Genomic DNA, 20,954 nt, shown 5'->3' with positions numbered 1-20,954 from the left:
GGAATAATGGTCTGGGGCTGTTTTCATGGTTCGGGCTAGGCCCCTTTGTTCCAGTAAAGGGAAATCTTAACACTACAGCATACAATTACATTGTAGATGATTCTGTGCTTCCAACTTTGTGGCAACAGTTTGGGGAAGGCTCTTTCCTGTTCCAGCATGACAACGCCACCTTGCACAAAGTGAGGTTCATACAAAAATGGTTTGTTGAGATCGATGTGGAAGAACTTGACTGGCCTGCACAGAGCCCTGGCTTTACACCCATCGGACACCTTTGAGATGAATTGGAACGTCGATTGCGAGCCAGGCCTAATCGCACAACATCAATGCCCGATCTCACTAATGCTCTTGTGGCTGAATGGAAGCAAGTCCCAGCAGCAATGTTCCAAGTGGAAATCCTCCCCAGAAGACTGGAAGCTGCTATTACAGCAAAGGGGGGACCAACTCCATATTAATGCCCATGATTTTGGAATGAGATGTTCAACGAGCAGGTGTCCACATACTTTTGGTCATGTAGTGTATCACAATGGCTCATGTTGTGTTATGAAGTTATTATTTCCCATACCAAACATGTTTGATTTGATTCACATAATATGCTGTCTAGTAAGAAAGTGTTGAAAGGGGAAAATAATATAATTTAAGTATTTCTCATAAGAGCAAGTAATGACGCTCTGCAGAAAGTACCAGAAAGTACTAGAATGACATTTGGGGCCTGCAGGGGGAGACAATATCCAGTGATTGGGCATTTTGAGAGGGTTGCGAAAGGTGATATGAGGTACTCCAGGCATCCTTCGATCTCTCAAAGAAAATGATTTATGTAAAAAAAGTAAAAATTAATGTGAGTCCCATTTAACATTTCCAAAATTGGGTATGGTAATATCTAGCGGGTAGGCCTGCAGTGTAGCCTAATAAGCTAACAGTTACAACAGTACTATAACACCTCTAAAACTGAACAGTAGTTAGTTACACTCTACCCTGTGTGTTTACTAGTATAGACTACACTTCAAACATTTCATCCAGATAGGATTTATACTTTTTCTTGTGAAGTAGCCTAGCCTATAGCTTTCGGCTGATTGTTGCTATGATACAACTGTTATTTGTGTAGTACCATAGCGCAATTCATAAACGTAGTAGCTTTACAATTGTGTCTAATGACACGGCAAATATCATAAGAACTCAGTGAGATGTTATGACCATTCATTTCATAGCAGAGGGGGAGGAGTTAGTGTGTGTGTGTGTGTGTGTGTGTGTGTGTGTGTGTGTGTGTGTGTGTGTGTGTGAGGGGGGTCATTACAGAAAATGTGTCCCTGACTGAAGTAGTCCAATTTCCGCCCCACCGCCGCCCGCAACATCTACCAAAGGACGCATTTAATGGGACACAAACCTTCATTTTCAACTCCTACGTGACTGTCACATTCTATCTGGACTCCGCAAGCCGCCCATGGTAATTGTATTATATGACTGAGGATTTTGTACAAACTGCAAGCTGGTGCGCGTGAGTAGTGTCCCACCAAAGATAACTAACGACAAAAAGATGGATGTGCACTTTTCCATTAGTAGTATCTTGTCAATTGTCCTTCAAGCGCTCTTGTTGTCTTCTTCATATGGTTCGTTGGAGCCCTACGACCTTTTATACAATAATGCCGTCGACGCCTTTTACAGAAGTGACTATAAAGATGTAGTGCGATACATGGAGGGAGCGCTCAGCAGCTACGCAGAGGTCCGCCAGACTAAAGTCCGATGTCGACTGAGGTGCCAGGACCAGCACCCGTTTGATTCTGTTTCCATGGACCTGCAGTTCTTTGACGTGGTTCTCCGACGATCAAATTGTCAAAACGAGTGCATTGAAGAGAAGGTTGGAACGCAGTCCATGCACAAAGTCAGCGAGGATGTCAACCAAGATTTCCAGAGACGAATCCCGTACAACTATCTTCAGTTGGCGTATCAGAAGGTAAGATGCTTTTTAGTATATCTGACAATCAACGTTTGATAGGAAAGTTCTGGATATTACTCACCCACCTTTATTAGGCTACAGCGTATCATTCGCTGACTTACCTACAAAGGCTACTGCAATAAACTCGTGCGCAGCTGGATTTTCACAGCTGTTGCTGCTGCTGAGCAACGTGAAGCCGTCGGTGTTGCTGTTTCTGGGTCGACGCAAGAAAATATACAATGTTACATACGTTTTATTTTATTTATTTATTTAACCTTATTTAACCAGGTAGGCAAATTGAGAACACGTTCTCATTTACAATTGCGACCTGGCCAAGATAAAGCAAAGCAGTTCGACACATACAACAACACATAGTTACACATGGAGTAAAAACAAACATATAGTCAATAATACAGTGAAAAAAAATAAGTCTATATACAATGTGAGCAAGTGAGGTGAGATAAGGGAGGTGAAGACAAACAGATATATGTATAAATAAATAAAAATATAAAAAGGCCATGGAGGCGAAGTGAGTACAACACAGCAAGTAAAATAAAAACTAAAAAAAACACTGGAATGGTTGGTTTGCATTGGAAGAAAGTGCAAAGTAGAGACAGAAATAATGGGGTGCAAAGGAGCAAAATAAATTAATAAATAAATACAGTAGGTAAAGAGGTAGTTGTTTGGGCTAAATTGTAGATGGGTTATGTACAGGTGCAGTAATCTATGAGCTGCTCTGACAGCTGGTGCTTAAAGCTAGTGAGGGAACGTCTCTGATATAGCCTACCTACTGTATCAGTTTATGTTGCAAATCATTTTGGGGACTTGAGTGGAACTTTGTTTCCGTTTTTCAGGCGTGTTCTCTTTCCCAGCTCTGTTATTAGCCTATTTATAGCCTTTACACAAAGGGCTATTAGCCAATGATAAGCAGCTTTGTGCTTCTATTTCTGTGCGTTTTAGTTCTGTGATATGTTGTGTGTCTATTGCAATATAGACCTGCGTGAAAAGGAAGCAAACTCCGAGTTGTGTGCGCAGGTTCGAGGCTGAGGGAGGAAGGAATTTCCATCACTCACATGAAGTGTGGTCACAAAACGTTCTATCTTTATAATTTAACGCTAACACGACGTACTCACACACGCACATATACATCAATACCAGTGACATGCGGTGAGGTCTGATGCCGCGCTCAGAACAACTGGGAACTCGGACATCTCTGACTTCAGTGCGTACAAGACAACTGGTAACTCCCCCAAAATTTAAACGAGCTATGACTGGGAAAATTCGTTTTGAAAGGTCATCTAACCCGGAATTGCAAATCGGTACATTTGGCATCTTTCTAGAACTCCGACTTTCTGACTTGAAGATCACTTACGTCATCATTTGACCTCGTCATTTTCCCAATGTCTTGAAACCATCATGAGGTCAGTCTCCGACGATAGCACTGAGATTGAAATGATCGTGCTATTTTCTGGCCCTTCCTTTGAAGTGGTCTTCCATCCCGTATCAACCCGTTACGCTAGAAAATCACACGTTTAAAACAGTTTCGGATGCAATATGTTAGCCACCCAGATCAGTTTACTTTTAGTTAGCAGTAAAACGGATGTAACAGCCAAAAGGCAGAGTACGTGTGACGTCCGTTGGTAGGTGAGAACACTGCCTTTCCCACAACTTTTTTCACGCCAATACTCATGCGCATTTATTATTTGAGCGCAATGAAAATGAATGGGACATATTGGGCGTTTTAGTAGATCACTTTGTCAAGTCGCCGCCTTTCAAAATGAGTTGCATTATGGGGATAAAAATGTTCGACTAGGGCCTACATGTCACATGAACTTTACCACAACCATGTGATCAAAGGTCATGAAGTTTAAACTGCGGTCGACTGCAATTTTCTACGGTTGCTCCTCACCAGCTGCAACTTGTAGCCATCACCTGCATTGTCAACCAATCATTAGTGTTTTTGTTTGATCCACGCGAACGGGACCAAAGACTTGACTGAAACAGGAAGAAACTTTGCCTCGATGCTATGTATACAGTGTACAAAAGTATTATTGATAAAAAAAAAAGTATTGATGTATTTTTCATTAGTTATTGTTCAATAATTATCACAGGGTAGGCAGACCGCATGTCACGGAACATTCTACACACATCGCCGGTTATGTAATTGGACGATTTAGTAATAGCCCCTCTACCAGTCTCTGCCTGCACTCATTCATAAAGTTTTCCAGACATGCCTCTGCCATTGAAGCGAAACAGGTACACACATCTGTGCACTTGTTTTCCATTTTAGAGAATTGTATGCGTTTTTACAGCCTGATGGTTTCCTGTGCCATGCCAACTGCTGAAGTGTGTTATTGCTTTGGCTGCCAGTTACTCCTTGATTTCCAGCCCATCCCACAGAAACGAATGGTGCCTGATTGCAGGGTGCTTCTCAAACCCAGATCTGCAGCACTTTGTATGACATTGGACTGTCTAAAAACTCGTGCATACGCCGAACAACATCACAGAGCGGGTGAATGATCGTGATCTCCCCAGTAATTAAGCACCAACAACATTGAATACAGCATCTTGATTGTGAAATAATGCAGAAATACCCACAAGTTAACAGAATCATCATCACTGCCTCAAATTGTCTCGAATAGCTTAGGCCCTATAGCCGACATTGACACTGAGATCAACTTTTTCCTCAGAGCTCTTAGATTTGACTGTGCTGCTGGCAGATGGGTGTGGGAACAATGAGAATATCTATTTGATTTGTAGAAGAAATATCCTTCCCTTTTTTATAGGCTCAAGTGCCCAGTTAATCGTTCACATACCCTAATGACAGTAATTGGGGCGACCCGACCAAATTAACATAGAATTCTGAGTTTTAGATCTATCATTCCCATTGAAAGCAAGTCTAAGAAGCGGTATATCTTTTCTATATGCGCTGTTTCTATGTTTTTGCGTATTTTACCCCAGCTTAAAACAGCTGGAAATACAATATGTTTGGTTATTGAAAATATATTTCACAGCCTCCCTAGTGGCGCAGCGGTCTACGGCACTGCACCGCATGGCTTGAGGTGTCAGTGCATACCCGGGTTTGATCCCAGGCTGTGGCATGACCTGGAGTCCCATAGGGCGGTGCACAATTGGCCCAGCGTCGTCTGGGTTGGGGGAGGGTTTGGCCCGGGGGGCTCTTTACTTGGCTCATTGCGCTCTAGTGACTCCTTGTGGCGGGCAGGGTGCCTGCAGGTTGACTTCAGTTGTCAGTTGAATGGTGTTTCCACCGACACATTGGTGCAGCTGGCTTCTGGGTTACGCAGGCGGATGTTAAGAAGCGCGGTTAGATGGGTCATGTTTCGGGGGACGCATGACTCGACCTTCGCCGAGCCTGTTGGGGAGTTGCAGCGATGAGATCGCAATTGGATATCATGAAATTGTGGAGAAAAAGGGGAGGTAAAAAAGAATACATTTATATATACTGTATATTTCACAGCGGTTTAGGTGGTATAATGATTCTCTACACTATGCATTGCTTGTTTTGTCACATAAACTGAAATTAGGCGAAATATTAGAATTTTTGCAACCAGCTAATGGAAAAGTGATTTCTGCATATTGAAGCTTTAAGGTCTATAATAATAGGGGTTCATTTAGGGCATGTAATTCACAATTGCATGTGTTTAGCTTTAGAAGGACAATTATTTAGTTTGTTCCTAATTAATGCATGCATTGAGACATCCATGTCTCATTAATCCTTTACATGAACTAAATGTGTAATTGAGATGCTATCAGAAGCCCCTGATGTCCCTGAACTTTGAACTCAGGGTGGGCATTGCGGCTCATCAAAGAGCCTAGTGGACACCTGGCTACACTTCCCCACTGCCTACAGACATATTCGTCTGCCGCCCATGTGAGTCATGGGGGATCCAATGCCAACCCGCTGACACAGGTCCCCCATCTTAGAATTGGTGGGGAAGTCACTGTCTGCGGGCATAGATGGTTCTGTTTCCCTCTTTTTTTGGATCGGCCCAATGCTTCATAGACTGGGGGGTGCTGCAGCCCATAAAATAACAATGTACAAGTCTAGACATTTGGGACAGACATCCTCTGAGGCAAGACCTTGGCCCAGCCCTGTAAATATTACTCATCTGTCCTGCAAAGGGGAAATTATTTTACCACCATCTGCACAACAGAGTATGGTGGCATTATATTATGATATTTTCAAACGGAAATAATAAGCAAAAGACAAAGGCAGTAACTAATAGCGCCATGGCTGTTTAATAGATTTCCTCCTCTGTGTCTCTGCATGTCTCCCAGCATGTTGCTGTCTTTATGAACTGACTGACATGGCAGCACATCAAGGCCTGGAGGTTCTGTGTTGACCTCACAACAGGTAGAGGGGGAGATCTGAGGCATTCCTATTGGTTGGCTTAATATGACTATATTGGTAAGAGCAGGCTCTGTGAATGCGTGTCGGTGTGCATCGAGGTGGGGGCGCGTACTGGTGATTGTGAAAATAAACAACATTCCTACACTATTTAACATTCCACCTCTGGACCAAGCCTCTGGCATAATGACCCCTTTCGGCCTGGCAGAGGGGCCCATAGACACCAACACAGACACTAACTGTTCTGCCCTATTAAGGCTGGTACGTGTGTCCCCAATTCGCCCGTCATTTAGCTGAGCAAATATTTTTTTTCCTTTTGTTGCCTGTTTGCTTTGCTAAAAGGAGAGACACGCTACGCTTGTGCATGAGGTAAAGGGAGACTCTTGTACGGCCCGTGGGCCTGACCCAGGTAGACTGCAGTAGTACCTGGTGGTTGGCCAGCTTTAGGCTGGCTCCACAGCCTAAAGCCACAGCAGGATCAAAGGCCCTCAGCAGCCCCTGGACTCCCAGGACCTGGTCTCACTGGCCCCAGGGCTCGATGCTATTCCAGTTTTTTTTCTGGATAAAAAAGGGTCCTAGGTGGTGGGCATGGCAATGGGTCGGCACGGCTGAATTTAAGAGAATATTTTAGAGGTCCTGTCATGCCAAATAGTGTCCCCCTTTACGTCACCATGGGATTCCATAAACTATTAGCGTCCGTTGCTATATCAACAGTGTGATGACCTAATGATTAGAATTTTGGAGGTCATTATAGCCTAAATGACGTTCTTTTCATCATCGCTATGCAAACAAGGCTGGTTTCCAGGGCAATTTCGCTGTTTAAACAAGTTTTGTTTAGGTAATAAAATGAAAACGTTCATTTTAACTACTTTTGGGTACCTTGTTAACATTACAACAAGAAATCGTGTCATCTGCTTACCTTACAGATCAGGAAGACATGCTAATTTCCACTCCATTCACATGCAAATCCGTTTGATTCCTACACTGCCTTGTCTGGCTGTCATGTTTTTATTTTAACCTGCTTCTCCCTTATCTACACTGAAATACCGGTAATATAATTTCAGTAGTCCTGTTATGATTTTTTATTTTATTTTTAAATCTGTCTCGCATAGCTCATTAGTACACCCTGGTGGTGGAATATATATCTATTGTAGGTCCTAGGATACAACAATGAATAATGCCAATAAAGCCCCTTGAATTGAATTGAATAATGTGGAATTTATAAATACCATCAAAGGATACCTTACAATAATGAACACCTTGTGAAACAGCTGTGAAAACCAACCTGGCAATATTTAAGATTTTAATACATAAACTTTGATCGTTTTTGGTACAATTGTGCCGTTCATTTATTTTCACAGGTTTTTGGGGGGCACTCCCATGGCAATCAAAGTCTAAAATACGGAATTCTGGTGTGTGGAATATAGAGGAGGTGGTTGCTGTGTGGGTGGAAGGTTCTGCCTGTCACTTGTTCTCAACAGGCAGCCAGTCTCGGAAGGGGGACTTGAAGAGGGAGACTACAAAGACCAGGCACTGCTGCTCTCTTTGTTCTGAGTGTTTGCAGTGCTAGTGTTTTCAGTTCATCTGTGTATCTCACATATTATAAGCCCGATATGATGGAGCAAGAAAAACTTCTAAGCAGATAATGACAACATGACAACAACAGTAGCTGTAGAGGATGTAATGAAAGGTTGGAGGGTGGTTGGGAATGGAGGACATCAGGTGGATCCACGTCTGAGTGTTGGGCAGAACCCCGAGGTCCTGGAGAACAGGAGCAGAGTTAGTAGTTTAAGTTTACAAAGAAAGCGTTTCAATCCCGAAAATTTGACTGTTGCACTGTTTGAAAAAATGCTTAGGCGGGCCCGTCCAAGGATTTCGATGGCTGAACAATCCCTGTAATCTCCAACCCACCTGGGGGAGGGCCACTTGTCGACCATTCTGAGGGGAGTTTGAACTGGTGTGAACCAGAGATCCTAACCACAGTGCAGCAAGGCCCTGTAGGTGCTGTTTGTAATGGAAGAAAAATGTCATGAAATAATAACAGGGCTGCCTCTCTTTAAATATTTATTTCCCTTGTTGTGAAGTTTGTTTGTGGCTAGATTAGTTACTGTATTCAGGTGTTTACCATGTATTGCCAATTAACTTAAACATATTTGAAGAGACAAAGGAACAATTCAATTTGATCACCTGAACAGCTGTATTTTGGGGGGCCAGAGGTTATATATGGCTTTGACTAGGGCCAGATGGCACAACGGTTTAATTTATAATGAATTAATTTATTACTTGACATATGAGGATAATCTGCTTTCACAAATTCCGTCTGCCCACCATGTGACACATTGGCCTGCACGTCGCTCTGTGTCTCATTGTGGACAAACTGATTTCCCCTTGTTGCTTTGTTTTGGAAACTTTCCCCCCTCTCCCAGCGTGACTTTCTGAAACCTGCTGTTCTTGTTCCCTGCTCTCTCTGTCCGGAATGCCTCGTATATTACACGTCTATCTCAAGACTCTACATCAGCGTTTCCCAAACTCGGCCCTCTGGACCCCGAGAAGTGCACGTTTTGGTTTTTGCCCTAACACTACACAGCTGATTCAAATGAACAAAGCTTGATGATGAGTTGATTATTTGAATCAGCTGTGTAGTGCTGGGGCCAAAACCAAAACGTGCATCCCCTGGGGTCCTGAGAACTGAGTTTGGGAAACCCTGCCACATCATGATGACTCTAGGTCTTGTGTTTTCCACTGTGAATAACTTGATGATTTGATAGCCACTCAGCAGGCTACTTGTTGTCGTTCAGCTCCAACTGTCCAGCGTAGATCTCCTCTGAGATCGGGACTTGGACGGGACTTCTGTTTAACTGAAATCCCTGCCTTGATCAGAATGGATGTGTGTAAAGGGAGTTTAGGTATGGAGGGATAGGGGAGGTTCGTGACCCTAACCAATTACAACGGCTCCTTTAACACTACGCAACCGTGCATTGATCATCGTCGCGTCTGTCTCAGTCAAAGCGCTGTCACCACGCTGATACAGTTAGCTAACCAGCCAACAAGGGCAGGAGAAGGAGGAGATGTCTGTTTCTAGGAATGCTGGAGTTTGAAGCTTTTTTTTTTTCAGAGTGGAAAAAGGTTCTCTCTCTCTCCACGACGTTTCTATTACTCATAGTACTCCAGCACAGTATGTGTCTGGCATGGGGGGAGTAGATCCTGTTATTGTCGTCTGTTACTGATAGTGGAGGATTGAAGAGCTGAGAAGAAGGAAGGGGTCGAGGGGATGAATATTATTTACACCAAACAGAGAGTCAGGGTGACTCCAGGATAGAGAGCAATTATGTCCTAGATGTATTTCCTCTGGAACCTTTCGATAAGGGAAATTACTCACTGATGAAGGATAGGACCTAGGATAAAGGATAGAGGCTTAGGATAGAGACAGGGAATACATAGGGTGAGAGGCCCAGAAAAAAACCTTCTCCATCTTCCTGTGTTTTGAGGGCCAGCTCTAGCCTACAGATGAAGGACCTGGAGAGATAGATGTCATGTGGAACGGTGATGCAAGGCTCGCACAATTCTGATAACTTTCCTAAAATTCCCAGGTTCTAAGTAATCCAGGTTGGAGACATGGGGATTTAGGGAAAGTTGCCAGAATGTTGTCACTCTATGCAAGGCTAAAGACAGGGCTTTCTTGCCACGTCTTTCGGGAAAGGGTTTCACCTCGGAGACAGCTGTTCTTTTGGTGTTGTTTCTCATCTCTTTGCGACCCTTCTTAATTTGTACACGATTGAAATGTTTTAGAAAAGTTTCTCAACGTACTCTGCCGTGTTGCTTTCGTCAAACCTTTCGCAGAGTCGGTAAAACTCTCCTTACGGTGCACCTTCGTTTCTGTTCATGTGCCAATCCTGAATCCTCCCCTGGTTGACTCTGAAGCATGCTATAACTAACTTCCTGCACTCTGCCCACGGTTAGCGTGGCTGGGCCTAGACAGAGTGGCACTCGGCTCTGCCAAAGACCTTCTGCATGACTACCTCTGAGCGGATAACAGCACAGCAGGAATGTGGGTGAACTTTCTCTAATGGTCCGTGCTGTATTACTGCATTACACTACCTTATTAACGATCAGAAGGCGAGGGGAAAGAAGGGAGGATGCTGAGAAGACTTCCTAGAAGACTGCCGTGTTTGCAAGGGGAGATGAGGCTGCAGACTCTGGAGAGAGAAGAAAGAGAAAGACCTGGCCAGGAAGTGGCGTTGTCAAGTGTTGACACAGTGTAAAGCCGTAATCAATCGACAGAGAGAAATTGCCCGTGCTCTTGTTTCTGAATCCAGGAACTGAGAGAAATCAAGCTTCTGCTGTTTATTTGATATCGGTTTCAGTTCCTTGCCATAGATCACAATATCCCTCGTCGTGGAAGTAAGCAGTTGGATGGAGATGCGGTAGCCTGATCCAACCAGCCAGTGATCAGAGAGCATGTCTTTCTCAGTTACTCTTGTTTCAATTAAAGAGGCATTCATCAGTTTGAGCGGAGGACTCAGGGGTTGGCATTGACTGTGTACTGTGTGCTGTGTGAGTATGTGATGTGAATTATTGTGTGGCCTGTGAGGGAATGAACCCTTGGGTGTCTCCTTGGGAAGGATCCTGCCTGCGGAAAAAGGTGGAGTGTCTTGCCAGGCCCAGAATCTGTTAGGCTTGATTAATGACTATGTGCTGCTGAAGGTTTGGATCAGCAAACTTGTGGGACCCTCCACCTTCGCAGTTTTGACTGATCTGCTTTTGTCCCCTGTCAGTATAGCAGAATGCCTGGCTCTTTTGAATGACCAGAGGAAAAACCATGAAGGTGTGTGGTGTGCACATGCAAACATGTTGTCTACCGTTTTGCTTATCTATGCGGGTCTATGTGCATGTTCACACAAAAACAGGAAAGTGAAACTTTGGCAGCTTTTGAGGATGAACTGCTGTCAGGTGTGCGAGGCCAGAGAGAACATCCATAGAGACCAAAGGGACATTTGTCTATGAACTGACAGTTTGCTGCAAATCCCACAGAGCTACGCTATGGGCCTAGAGGGAGATATCTGAGTTGGGGTTGGGGAGGAGGGGGATGATGTTGAGGGGAAAGACAAACTGTGGTGGACTTATTCCCGGGTCTTCCATGGTGTGTCGCGCACCGTCCGGTCTTTCACAGTGGGGAGAAATGGGAAGGGGGTAATGTACACTAAGGGCAGGACAGAATTGATCACCACAGGTTTGTTTTTTTGACTGAGGTGATATTGTCCACAGTCAGCCACTGGCTGATGATGTGTTCTTATTTTCTTGAATGGTTCTCTGTCGTAAGAAAGAGTCAGTTTTAGCATGAACAAAGTCCTTGTTTGAGAAGTTTCCACATGGAAAGTGACATTTTCCTCAGGTACTTTTCCCACAATACACTGTGAATGTTTACACGGTGTGTTCAATAAAGACATGAAAACGTATACTTGTTTGTGTGTTATTAGCTTAAGCAGACTGTGTTTGTCTATTGTTGTGACTTAGATGAAGATCAGATCAAATTTTATGACCAATTTATGCAGAAATCCAGGGAATTCCAAAGGGTTCACATACTTTTTCTTGCCACTGTATGTCGGCCTATACCGTAACTCATTCTGCCTGACCATGTGCTATACATTCACCTAGGCTCTCATATTGCTTCCCTGGAAGTTCTGGAGAGCTGGGCCTTCATTTATAACTGTTGCATAAATGTAACACTAAATATATGCGTGTGCCACTCCTGAATAGACTGCGCACACACAAAACGATTGAGATTTATAAACTTACCGCACATCATACATATGCATGTTTCCCAGTATATATCTGACCTGTCCTGAAACTGTGTGAACAAGCATTATAACTCAAAATTATAAAACGCTCATCATTCACCTTTTATGGTGACAATCAATGTTCACACATTTTTTTCGTCACTGAGCACATTTTTGCTCTGCCGAGCGCAAACTTGAACATTGTAAAAATGAAGTGGAAGTACCAGCTCACGTTTACTGTGGACACTGAGGCTGTATCCGCTTTAAGTTACAGTTTTAACAGTTGCCAAGTGTAACGGTATTCCTCCTCCTCTACAACCGAAGAGGAGGAGTAGTGATTGAACCAAGGCGCAGCGGGTTGTGATGACATAATTGTAATAAAACAAGACGGGAAAAACACAAAACGAAACCACTTGAAATAATTAACAAAATAACAAAACAAATGTAGACAAACCTGAACTATACGAACTTACATAAAACACTAAGAACGCACGAACAGGGAAAATAGACTACACAAAAGGAACGATGTACAAACAAACCGAACAGTCCCGTATGGTGCGACAAACACTGACACAGGAGACAACCACCCACAACGAACACTGTGAAACAACCTACCTAAATATGACTCTCAATTAGAGGAAACGCCAAACACCTGCCTCTAATTGAGAGCCATACCAGGCAACCCTTAAACCAACATAGAAACAGAAAACATAGAATGCCCACCCAAACTCACGTCCTGACCAACTAACAAATACAACAAACTAACAGAAATAGGTCAGGAACGTGACATAACCCCCCCCCTTAAGGTGCGAACTCCGGGCGCACCAGCACAAAGTTTAGGGGAGGGTCTGGGTGGGAATCTGACCACGGTGGTGGCTCAGGCTCAGGACGAGGTCCCCACCCCACCATAGTCAATCCCAGCTTGCTCATCCCCCTCAGAATGACCACCCCTCTCTTCCACCCACCTAATATAGGCAACACAAAATAAAGGGACAGCTCCGGAACAAGGTAGCTCAGGACATAGAGGTAGGTGAGAATAGAGAGGTAGATAGAGAGGTAGCTCAGGATAGAGAGGTAGCTCAGGATAGAGAGGTAGCTCAGGATAGAGGGGCAACTCCGGACTGAAAGGCAGCTCTTGACAGAGAGACAGCTCTGGACTGAGGGGCAGTTCTGGATTAATGGCCGCTCTGGGCTGAGGGGCAGCTCATGGCTGGCTGACGGCTCTGGACGCTCATGGCTGGCTGACGGCTCTGGACGCTCATGGCTGGCTGACGGCTCTGGACGCTCATGGCTGGCTGATGGCTCTGGACGCTCATGGCTGGCTGACGGCTCTGGACGCTCATGGCTGGCTGACGGCTCTGGACGCTCATGGCTCGCTGACGGCTCTGGACGCTCATGGCTGGCTGACGGCTCTGGACGCTCATGGCTGGCTGGCGGCTCTGGCAGATCCTGTCTGGTTGGCGGCTCTGGCAGATCCTGTCTGGTTGGCGGCTCTGGCAGATCCTGTCTGGTTGGCGGCTCTGGCAGATCCTGTCTGGTTGGCGGCTCTGGCAGATCCTGACTGACGAACGGCTCTAGCGGCTCCTGACTGACTAACGGCTCTGACGGCTCGGGACAGATGGGCGGCTCTAATGGCTCAGGACAGACGGATGGCTCAGACGGCACTGGGGAGACGGATGGCTCAGACGGCGCTGGGGAGACGGATGGCTCAGACGGCGCTGAGGAGACGGATGGCTCAGACGGCGCTGAGGAGACGGATGGCTCAGATGGCGCTGAGGAGACGGATAGCTCAGATGGCGCTGCGGAGACGGATGGCTCAGACTGATCCTGTCTAGTGGAAGGCTTTGGCTGCTCCTGTCTGGTGGAAGGCTCTAGCGGCTCCTGTCTGGCGGAAGGCTCTAGCGGCTCCAGTCTGGCGGAAGGCTCTGTAGGCTCATGGCAGACGGGCGGCTTTGCAGGCTCATGGCAGACGGGCGGCTTTGAAGGCTCAATACAGACGAGCAGTTCATGCGGCGCTTGGCAGACGGACAGTTCAGGCGCCGTTGGGCAGACGGCAGACTCTGGCCGGCTGAGACGCACTGTAGGCCTGGTGCGTGGTGCCGGAACTGGAGGCACCGGACTGGAGACACGCACTTCAAGCCTAGTGCGGGGAGCAGGGACAGGGCACACTGGACTCTCAAAGCGTACTATTTGCCTGGTGCGTGGTACCGGCACTGGGGGCACCGGGCTGAGTGCACGCACATCAGGACGAGTACGGGGAGAAGGAACAGTGTGTACAGGGCTCTGGAGACGCACAGGTGGCTTAGTGCGTGGTGCCGGAACTGGAGGCACTGGGCTGGAGACACGCACCATAGAGAGAGTGCGTGGAGGAGGAACAGGGCTTTGGAAACGCACTGGAAGCCTGGTGCGTGGTGTAGGCACTGGTGGTACTGGGCTGGGGCGGGGAGGTAGTGCCGGAAATACCGGACCGTGCAAGCGTACTGGCTCCCTTGAGCATTGAGCCTGCCCAACCTTACCTGGTTGAATGCTCCCCGTCGCCCGACCAGTGCGGGGAGGTGGAATAACCCGCACCGGGCTATGTAGGCGAACCGGGGACACCATGCGTAAGGCTGGTGCCATATAAGCCGGCCCGAGGAGACGTACTGGTGGCCAGATATGAAGGGCCGGCTTCATGACATTTGGCTCAATGCCCAATCTAGCCCTACCAGTGCGGGGAGGTGGAATAACCCGCACCGGGCTATGAACACGTACAGGAGACACCGTGCGCTCTACTGCGTAACACGGTGTCTGCCCGTACTCCCGCTCTCCACGGTTAGCCTGGGAAGTGGGCGCAGGTCTCCTACCTGCCCTTGGCCCACTACCTCTTAGGCCCCCCCCCCAAGAAATTTTTGGGTAGTACTCACGGGGTTTTCGGGCTTCCGTGCCAGACACGTCCCCTCATAATGCCGGTTCCTCTCTCCAGTTTCCGCTCTCAGTCAAAACACTCAGTCAAAACAGAAAATGTGTGTCAGTCTGTTTCTTGGGAAAACAGTGAACAACTTGTGAACATTTCTGAATTATAATATATACTGTGGAGCCAGTTTCCGCTCTCCGCTCTCCGAGCTGCCTCCAGCTGTTCCCCCTTTCCTTCCATGATCTCCTCCCAAGACCATAAATCCTGCTTTGTGCGCTGTCCGTTCCTCCCGTTACACCGCTGCTTGGTTCTGGTTATTTGGTGGATGGTTCTGTAACGGTATTCCTCCTCCTCTACAACCGAAGAGGAGGAGTAGTGATTGAACCAAGGCGCAGCGTGTTGTGATGACATAATTTTAATAAAACAAGACGGGAAAAACACGAAACGAAACCACTTGAAGTAATTAACAAAATAACAAAACAGATGTAGACAAACCTGAACTATACGAACTTACATAAAACACTAAGAACGCACGAACAGGGAAAATAGACTACACAAAAGGAACGATGTACAAACAAACCGAACAGTCCCGTATGGTGTGACAAACACTGACACAGGAGACAACCACCCACAACGAACACTGTGAAACAACCTACCTAAATATGACTCTCAATTAGAGGAAACGCCAAACACCTGCCTCTAATTGAGAGCCATACCAGTCAACCCTTAAACCAACATAGAAACAGAAAACATAGAATGCCCACCCAAACTCACGTCCTGACCAACTAACACATACAACAAACTAACAGAAATAGGTCAGGAACGTGACACCAAGTAGGCTACTGTGGCTACTTGATCATAATGTAGATCTACCAGACTCTCCTACCATCAAAAACAATGGAGAAAAATGCATCCCATAACATTTTAACATGAAAATAGCTCTTCTATCATTCAGCCTACAGTAGCAGGAAATGTGTGGTGTTCGATGTAGACCTGCATTCCATGAGACTTTTGGGGGAAAAAACATGCAGGGCATTGACATTAACCTGTTTATCCACTTGTCCTTCAGACAAGGAGGTGACTGAACATGTTGTGTTGTTTGATGCAAGAAACCACTTTACAATATCAATTTAATTATTATTCCCAGATTATACTACCCTCTGCCTATTGGCTACTTAGCTTATTCAAGACTGTCTCAAAATATAACACTGCCCCTTTAAGACATAAAAAAATGCTCTTTACCTGACTCGCTTTTCAAAGATGGCTAGAAATTAGGGCTGTTGGACTAAGATTTTTTTTTGTTGGTAGAACGAGAATCGTCCTGTACTTTCGATCAATCGATTGGTCGAAATGTTTCAACTTGTTTTTCCATATATAGACAGACAACCTATGTGTTTGAAAAAAATCCACTTCATATGCACTGAGCTTGTCTGATGCTTTAAGCACACTGTTTGATTAAATAATGAAGACACACAAATCACTCAAGAAAGAGACAAATGGTCACACTGGTTTAAAAAACAACAACGAGTGCTTGTGTGACTGGCGCAAGTTGTCTCATTCTCCTCCCTACTGCAGCTAAAAGTCACCACAGCACAGAAAGTGTTTATTGCGCTGTCCGTGCTGAAGCTGTGACATCATTTCAGCCATTTTAGTTTCTTACTTGTTTCTGACTGAAAAGTTCTGTTACCGAAATCCCTTATATGTTAAGGAAAAACATTCCCTATTCCCTCAACCCTTACTCTCTTTACGTGAAACATGTAAGTGTCGCATGCATGTGACCAATAGGGCCTAACCTGTAGCCTATCATAATGACATCGATAAATTGGTTATAACAAACTCCGAAAACAGCAACACGTGACAGCAAAATGGATGCGGAGAACGTGAAAAAGTAACTCGAAACAGGCAAATGTTTACTGGTTGCTCAGGAGGGAAAGGGGAAGTCAGATCTGTGGAAGACATTTAACTTAAGTTGTGGAAACTACTGGAGATTTAAAAAAATTGATTACAATATTCCTGACCGTTTTGAACAGTGTAAGCAACACTAAATTAATAAGTGTACCAGAGAGTCTGTTCTAACAAAATAAAACAATATATAAAGCCTTTATTACAGCAGACTAAAAACAGTGGCATGCAGTAGGAAGCTCTCATCTATTTATATGCAGATGATACAGTCTTATACTCAGCTGGCCCCTCCCCGGATTTTGTGTTAAACGCTCTACAACAAAGCTTTCTTAGTCCAATAAGCTTTCTCTGCCTTTAACCTTGTACTGAACACCTCCAAAGCAAAGGTCATGCGGTTTGGTAAGAAGAATGCCCCTCTCCCCACCACTGTGATTACTACCTCGGAGGGTTTAGAGTTTGAAGTAGTCACATCAGCATTTTGGGGCAGCAGGAAACCTAGTGGTTAGAGCATTGGGCCAGTAACCGAAAGGTTGCTGGATTGAATCCCCGAGCTGACAATGTAAACATCTGTAGTTCTGCCCCTGAACAAGGCAGTTAACCCACATTTCCCCGGTAGGCCGTCATTGTAAATAAGAATTTGTTCTTAACTGACTTGCCTAGTTAAATAAAGGTACAATTAAAAAAATGTATGGCTGGATGATACACTAACCTTCTGTCAGCACATTTCAAAGCTGCAGGCTAAGGTTAAATCTAGACTTGGTTTCCTCTATCGTAATCGCTCCTCTTTCACCCCAGCTGCCAAACTAACCCTGATTCAGATGACCATCCTACCCATGCTAGATTACGGAGACATAATTTATAGATTTGCAGGTACGTAAGGGTGCTCTCGAGTGGCTAGATGTTCTTTACCATTCGTCCATCAGATTTGCCACCAATGCTCCTTATAGGACACATCACTGCACTCTACACTCTGTGAACTGGTCATCTCTGTATACTTGTCGCAAGACCCACTGGTTGATGCTTATTTATAAAACCCTCTTAGGCCTCACCTCCCCTATCTGAGATACCTACTGCAGCCCTCATCCTCCACATACACCCGTTCTGACAGTCACATTCTGTTAAAGGTCCTCAAAGCACACACATCCCTGGGTTGCTCCTCTTTTCAGGTCGCTGCAGCTAGCGACAGGAACGAGCTGCAAAAAACACTCAGTTGTGGCTGCTTCGCGTGATGTACTGTTGTCTCTACCTTCTTGCCCTTTGTGCTGTTGTCTGTGACCAATAATGTTTGTACCATGTTTTGTGGCTGCTACCATGTTGTGCTGCTGCCATGCTGTGTTGCTACCATGTAGTTGTCATGTTGTGTTGCTGGCATGCTGTGTTGTCTTGTGTTGCTGCCATGCTATGCTGTTGTCTTAGGTCTCTCTTTGTGTAGTGTTGTGGTGTTAAATAAAGGTTAAATGACACTAACAATAACAAACAAATTGTGAATTACGGTTTATTTATTGTTTATGCTAATTATTCAAAGATCCCTTTGTTATTTAATTTTTAAACCAAAATACTTGATTGCGTTTCAAAGCATGAACGTCTCGTATTCTGTGAGATGGCACAAATGAATGAATGAATGAATGATTGATTGATACAGTAACCGATAAAGTATATTGAAATATCGGCCTAGGTAAGTTACGGTATTAAGACTGAACAAGATGCTCTCTTAGGCTTACAGCTCAATGGTGGTTATACAAGACTACTATACAAAGGCTACTAATGATAACGACATTACTCATTATAATGATGATCATAATAACAATTGTAATAATAACAATAAGAAGGAAATCAAGAAAAAGGAGGGTACAGGAGTGAGAACTGTGTGCATATTATGTGTGACAAACAGGTGCTGTTAGATTACAATGTTATTTTTCTGCCTGTTTGGAGCAGTGTAAACATCACAAAATTAATTCTAAGTAATGCCAGTCTGTTCTAACTGGGGGAAAAATAAAGTCTTTATTACAGCATAGCAAAGATTCAAAACAGCCGAATCTGTGAAATTGCTTTATCCAACATTTTGCCGTTGCATGAAGCTTTGTGCTCGCGGAAATCAGTAGACTATTAAACAAACACTCAAACAGGAAACAGATGCAAAATCTTATCTTATTTCTGTAGATATGTATGGATGATTTATAAAGCCACGCACATTTAACAGTTAGGGTCTTGATTATAGACCTAATTAAGTTGGGGTTTCCTCTCTCATCAATTTTCTTAGAGGCAAGGGCTGTTTCCTCATCTCTGCTGCTGCTCCCTCTGCCGCATTGTTCTCAATCCCAATATGCTGGTTGACTTTGCTATCATGCACATAGCAATTTAGGGAAAGGCGCCAATTCTACGGCGCACTGAAGATTATGTTTCAGAACCGCGGACAGCGACCGTATCCAACGCAGCATAAAGCACATTTGTTATAAAATAATATCCGATTTATTAGTGTTGCACCATTATTTTTGCATAATATAACCATATACAATTTCAGTACCACATCTCTTACAGTGATGCACTGTGCCATCCGCGTGGCATCCGAAATTGATAATTCCACTGAGACAGGCGCGAATCGTCCAGTCGACTAAATGGGTTCAGCTCTACTAGAAATGCACACAGTTTGTGCTCTTGTAGAAAGCAACCACTCCCCCATTGTTGACTAGAAATGAACTACATCTGGGCTAATAACTCACTAACTAGCAAAGAATATGAACCAATGTGCACAGGTCGCTACATGTAGCTCTCGCTTTGATCTCAAAACAAGCGCATCTACTCACGACCGCTCATGCTGTAAACACAGTCCAGTTTAAAGTGAATGGCGCAGATCCATAAATGGCAATGGCTATTTGATTATAGGCCTACTGCAGCTCTAACCGGTTATGGCACACTGGTCTGTGTAGAGTACGGGCCTGAGTCGTGCCTGTCAATACAACAGAAACCAACTCCAATGCGCTTTGCCTACAAGAAAATCTCTTGCACAGTTAGTTTTGCATGCTAAGTCTTGCATAGTTCGTTTTGTTTCGGTATGTTACAATGAAAGTGTCTAATATTGAGTCGATCACACTTCCCAGTGTAGAGCGGAACCTTGATAATGTTAACTAAAGGGGAAAACTCTAGAATGTTGAGTGAAGTTCAATCTCGTGCTTCTCTGCTTGGGCTGATATTTCTTCTGCGTGGCAGTCCGAGGGGCGCGCGACTTGGCGCAGCTTAGAGGGAACATTGCTGACCATAACACCCTTATTTGCTGTATACTTTGGAAGTATTGGAATTAGGCCAAGACACTATAAGGAAATAGCAATGTATGGCGAACTTGATCAAATGTCTTTGGAGGGGTTGGTAGAATGTCTTCTTTTGCATTGACATTTTCTGTATCTGACCTTGTCTGAAAGACAAAAACAATCGCACATTGTTGTGGACCTGTAAAAAGATAGTTTGAATTCAGTAATGTTTTGCATTTACTTTTTCACTAACCTAAATATACTGCACTCCCCACTGTCTACTCTGATTTCTTTTGTATAATTGGCCTACATTAGGCCCAGTTACAGTGGTAGCATACATACGTCAATGCAAAAGATCAACTGTCTGTTCACTTGGTAAATTGTACTGTATGTTCTAAACCGCATTCCCTTTCGGATGCAAAAACTTGAAATTATAATATCTAATAGGCACAATTAGAGATGCGCATGGTAATTTGTTGTATGGCTACTTCGGGAATATGAACTGATCATGACCAGAAAAGGTGAGGAATCTGTTCTGTAATGGTTATGATACTCTTAAGTGTGTCTTGAAATTGAAAAATCAAATATGGTTTACTCGATAAATTTGTCATTGCAGTATTGCCGATAGTCCCTCTACATAGCAAAACTGCTGCTATGCCAGCCGCCACTCAGTGCTTCAGCCACTAGCACTGCACAATGCCAAGGAATGTCAAGCGGCGAAAAAACATCATTAGCATCAAGCTAGCTCATTCTCCAACAGAAAGGTGCAGTAATGAGAAACGGATGAATTGACACAGTGACCAAAATCTAACTCCTGTTGCAAATATTAGTTTAGGTT

General features: G+C 44.6%; 1 protein-coding gene across 1 annotated transcript in view; it reads left to right on the top strand.

The window, feature by feature from the left end:
* Window positions 1-1,296: 1,296 nt before the first annotated feature.
* The window catches only part of LOC129811050 (prolyl 3-hydroxylase 2-like), a 112,067-nt gene continuing 92,409 nt past the window's right edge, over window positions 1,297-20,954 (top strand). The window contains exon 1 of the mRNA XM_055862163.1: window positions 1,297-1,948. Coding sequence (XP_055718138.1) covers window positions 1,532-1,948 — 417 coding nt within the window. The 5' untranslated portion in view covers window positions 1,297-1,531. The remainder of the gene's footprint in view (window positions 1,949-20,954) is intronic.

This window comes from Salvelinus fontinalis, chromosome 14, assembly GCF_029448725.1.
Source record: "Salvelinus fontinalis isolate EN_2023a chromosome 14, ASM2944872v1, whole genome shotgun sequence".
Lineage (NCBI taxonomy): Eukaryota > Metazoa > Chordata > Actinopteri > Salmoniformes > Salmonidae > Salvelinus > Salvelinus fontinalis.
This window is presented reverse-complemented; position numbering and strand designations above follow the sequence as displayed.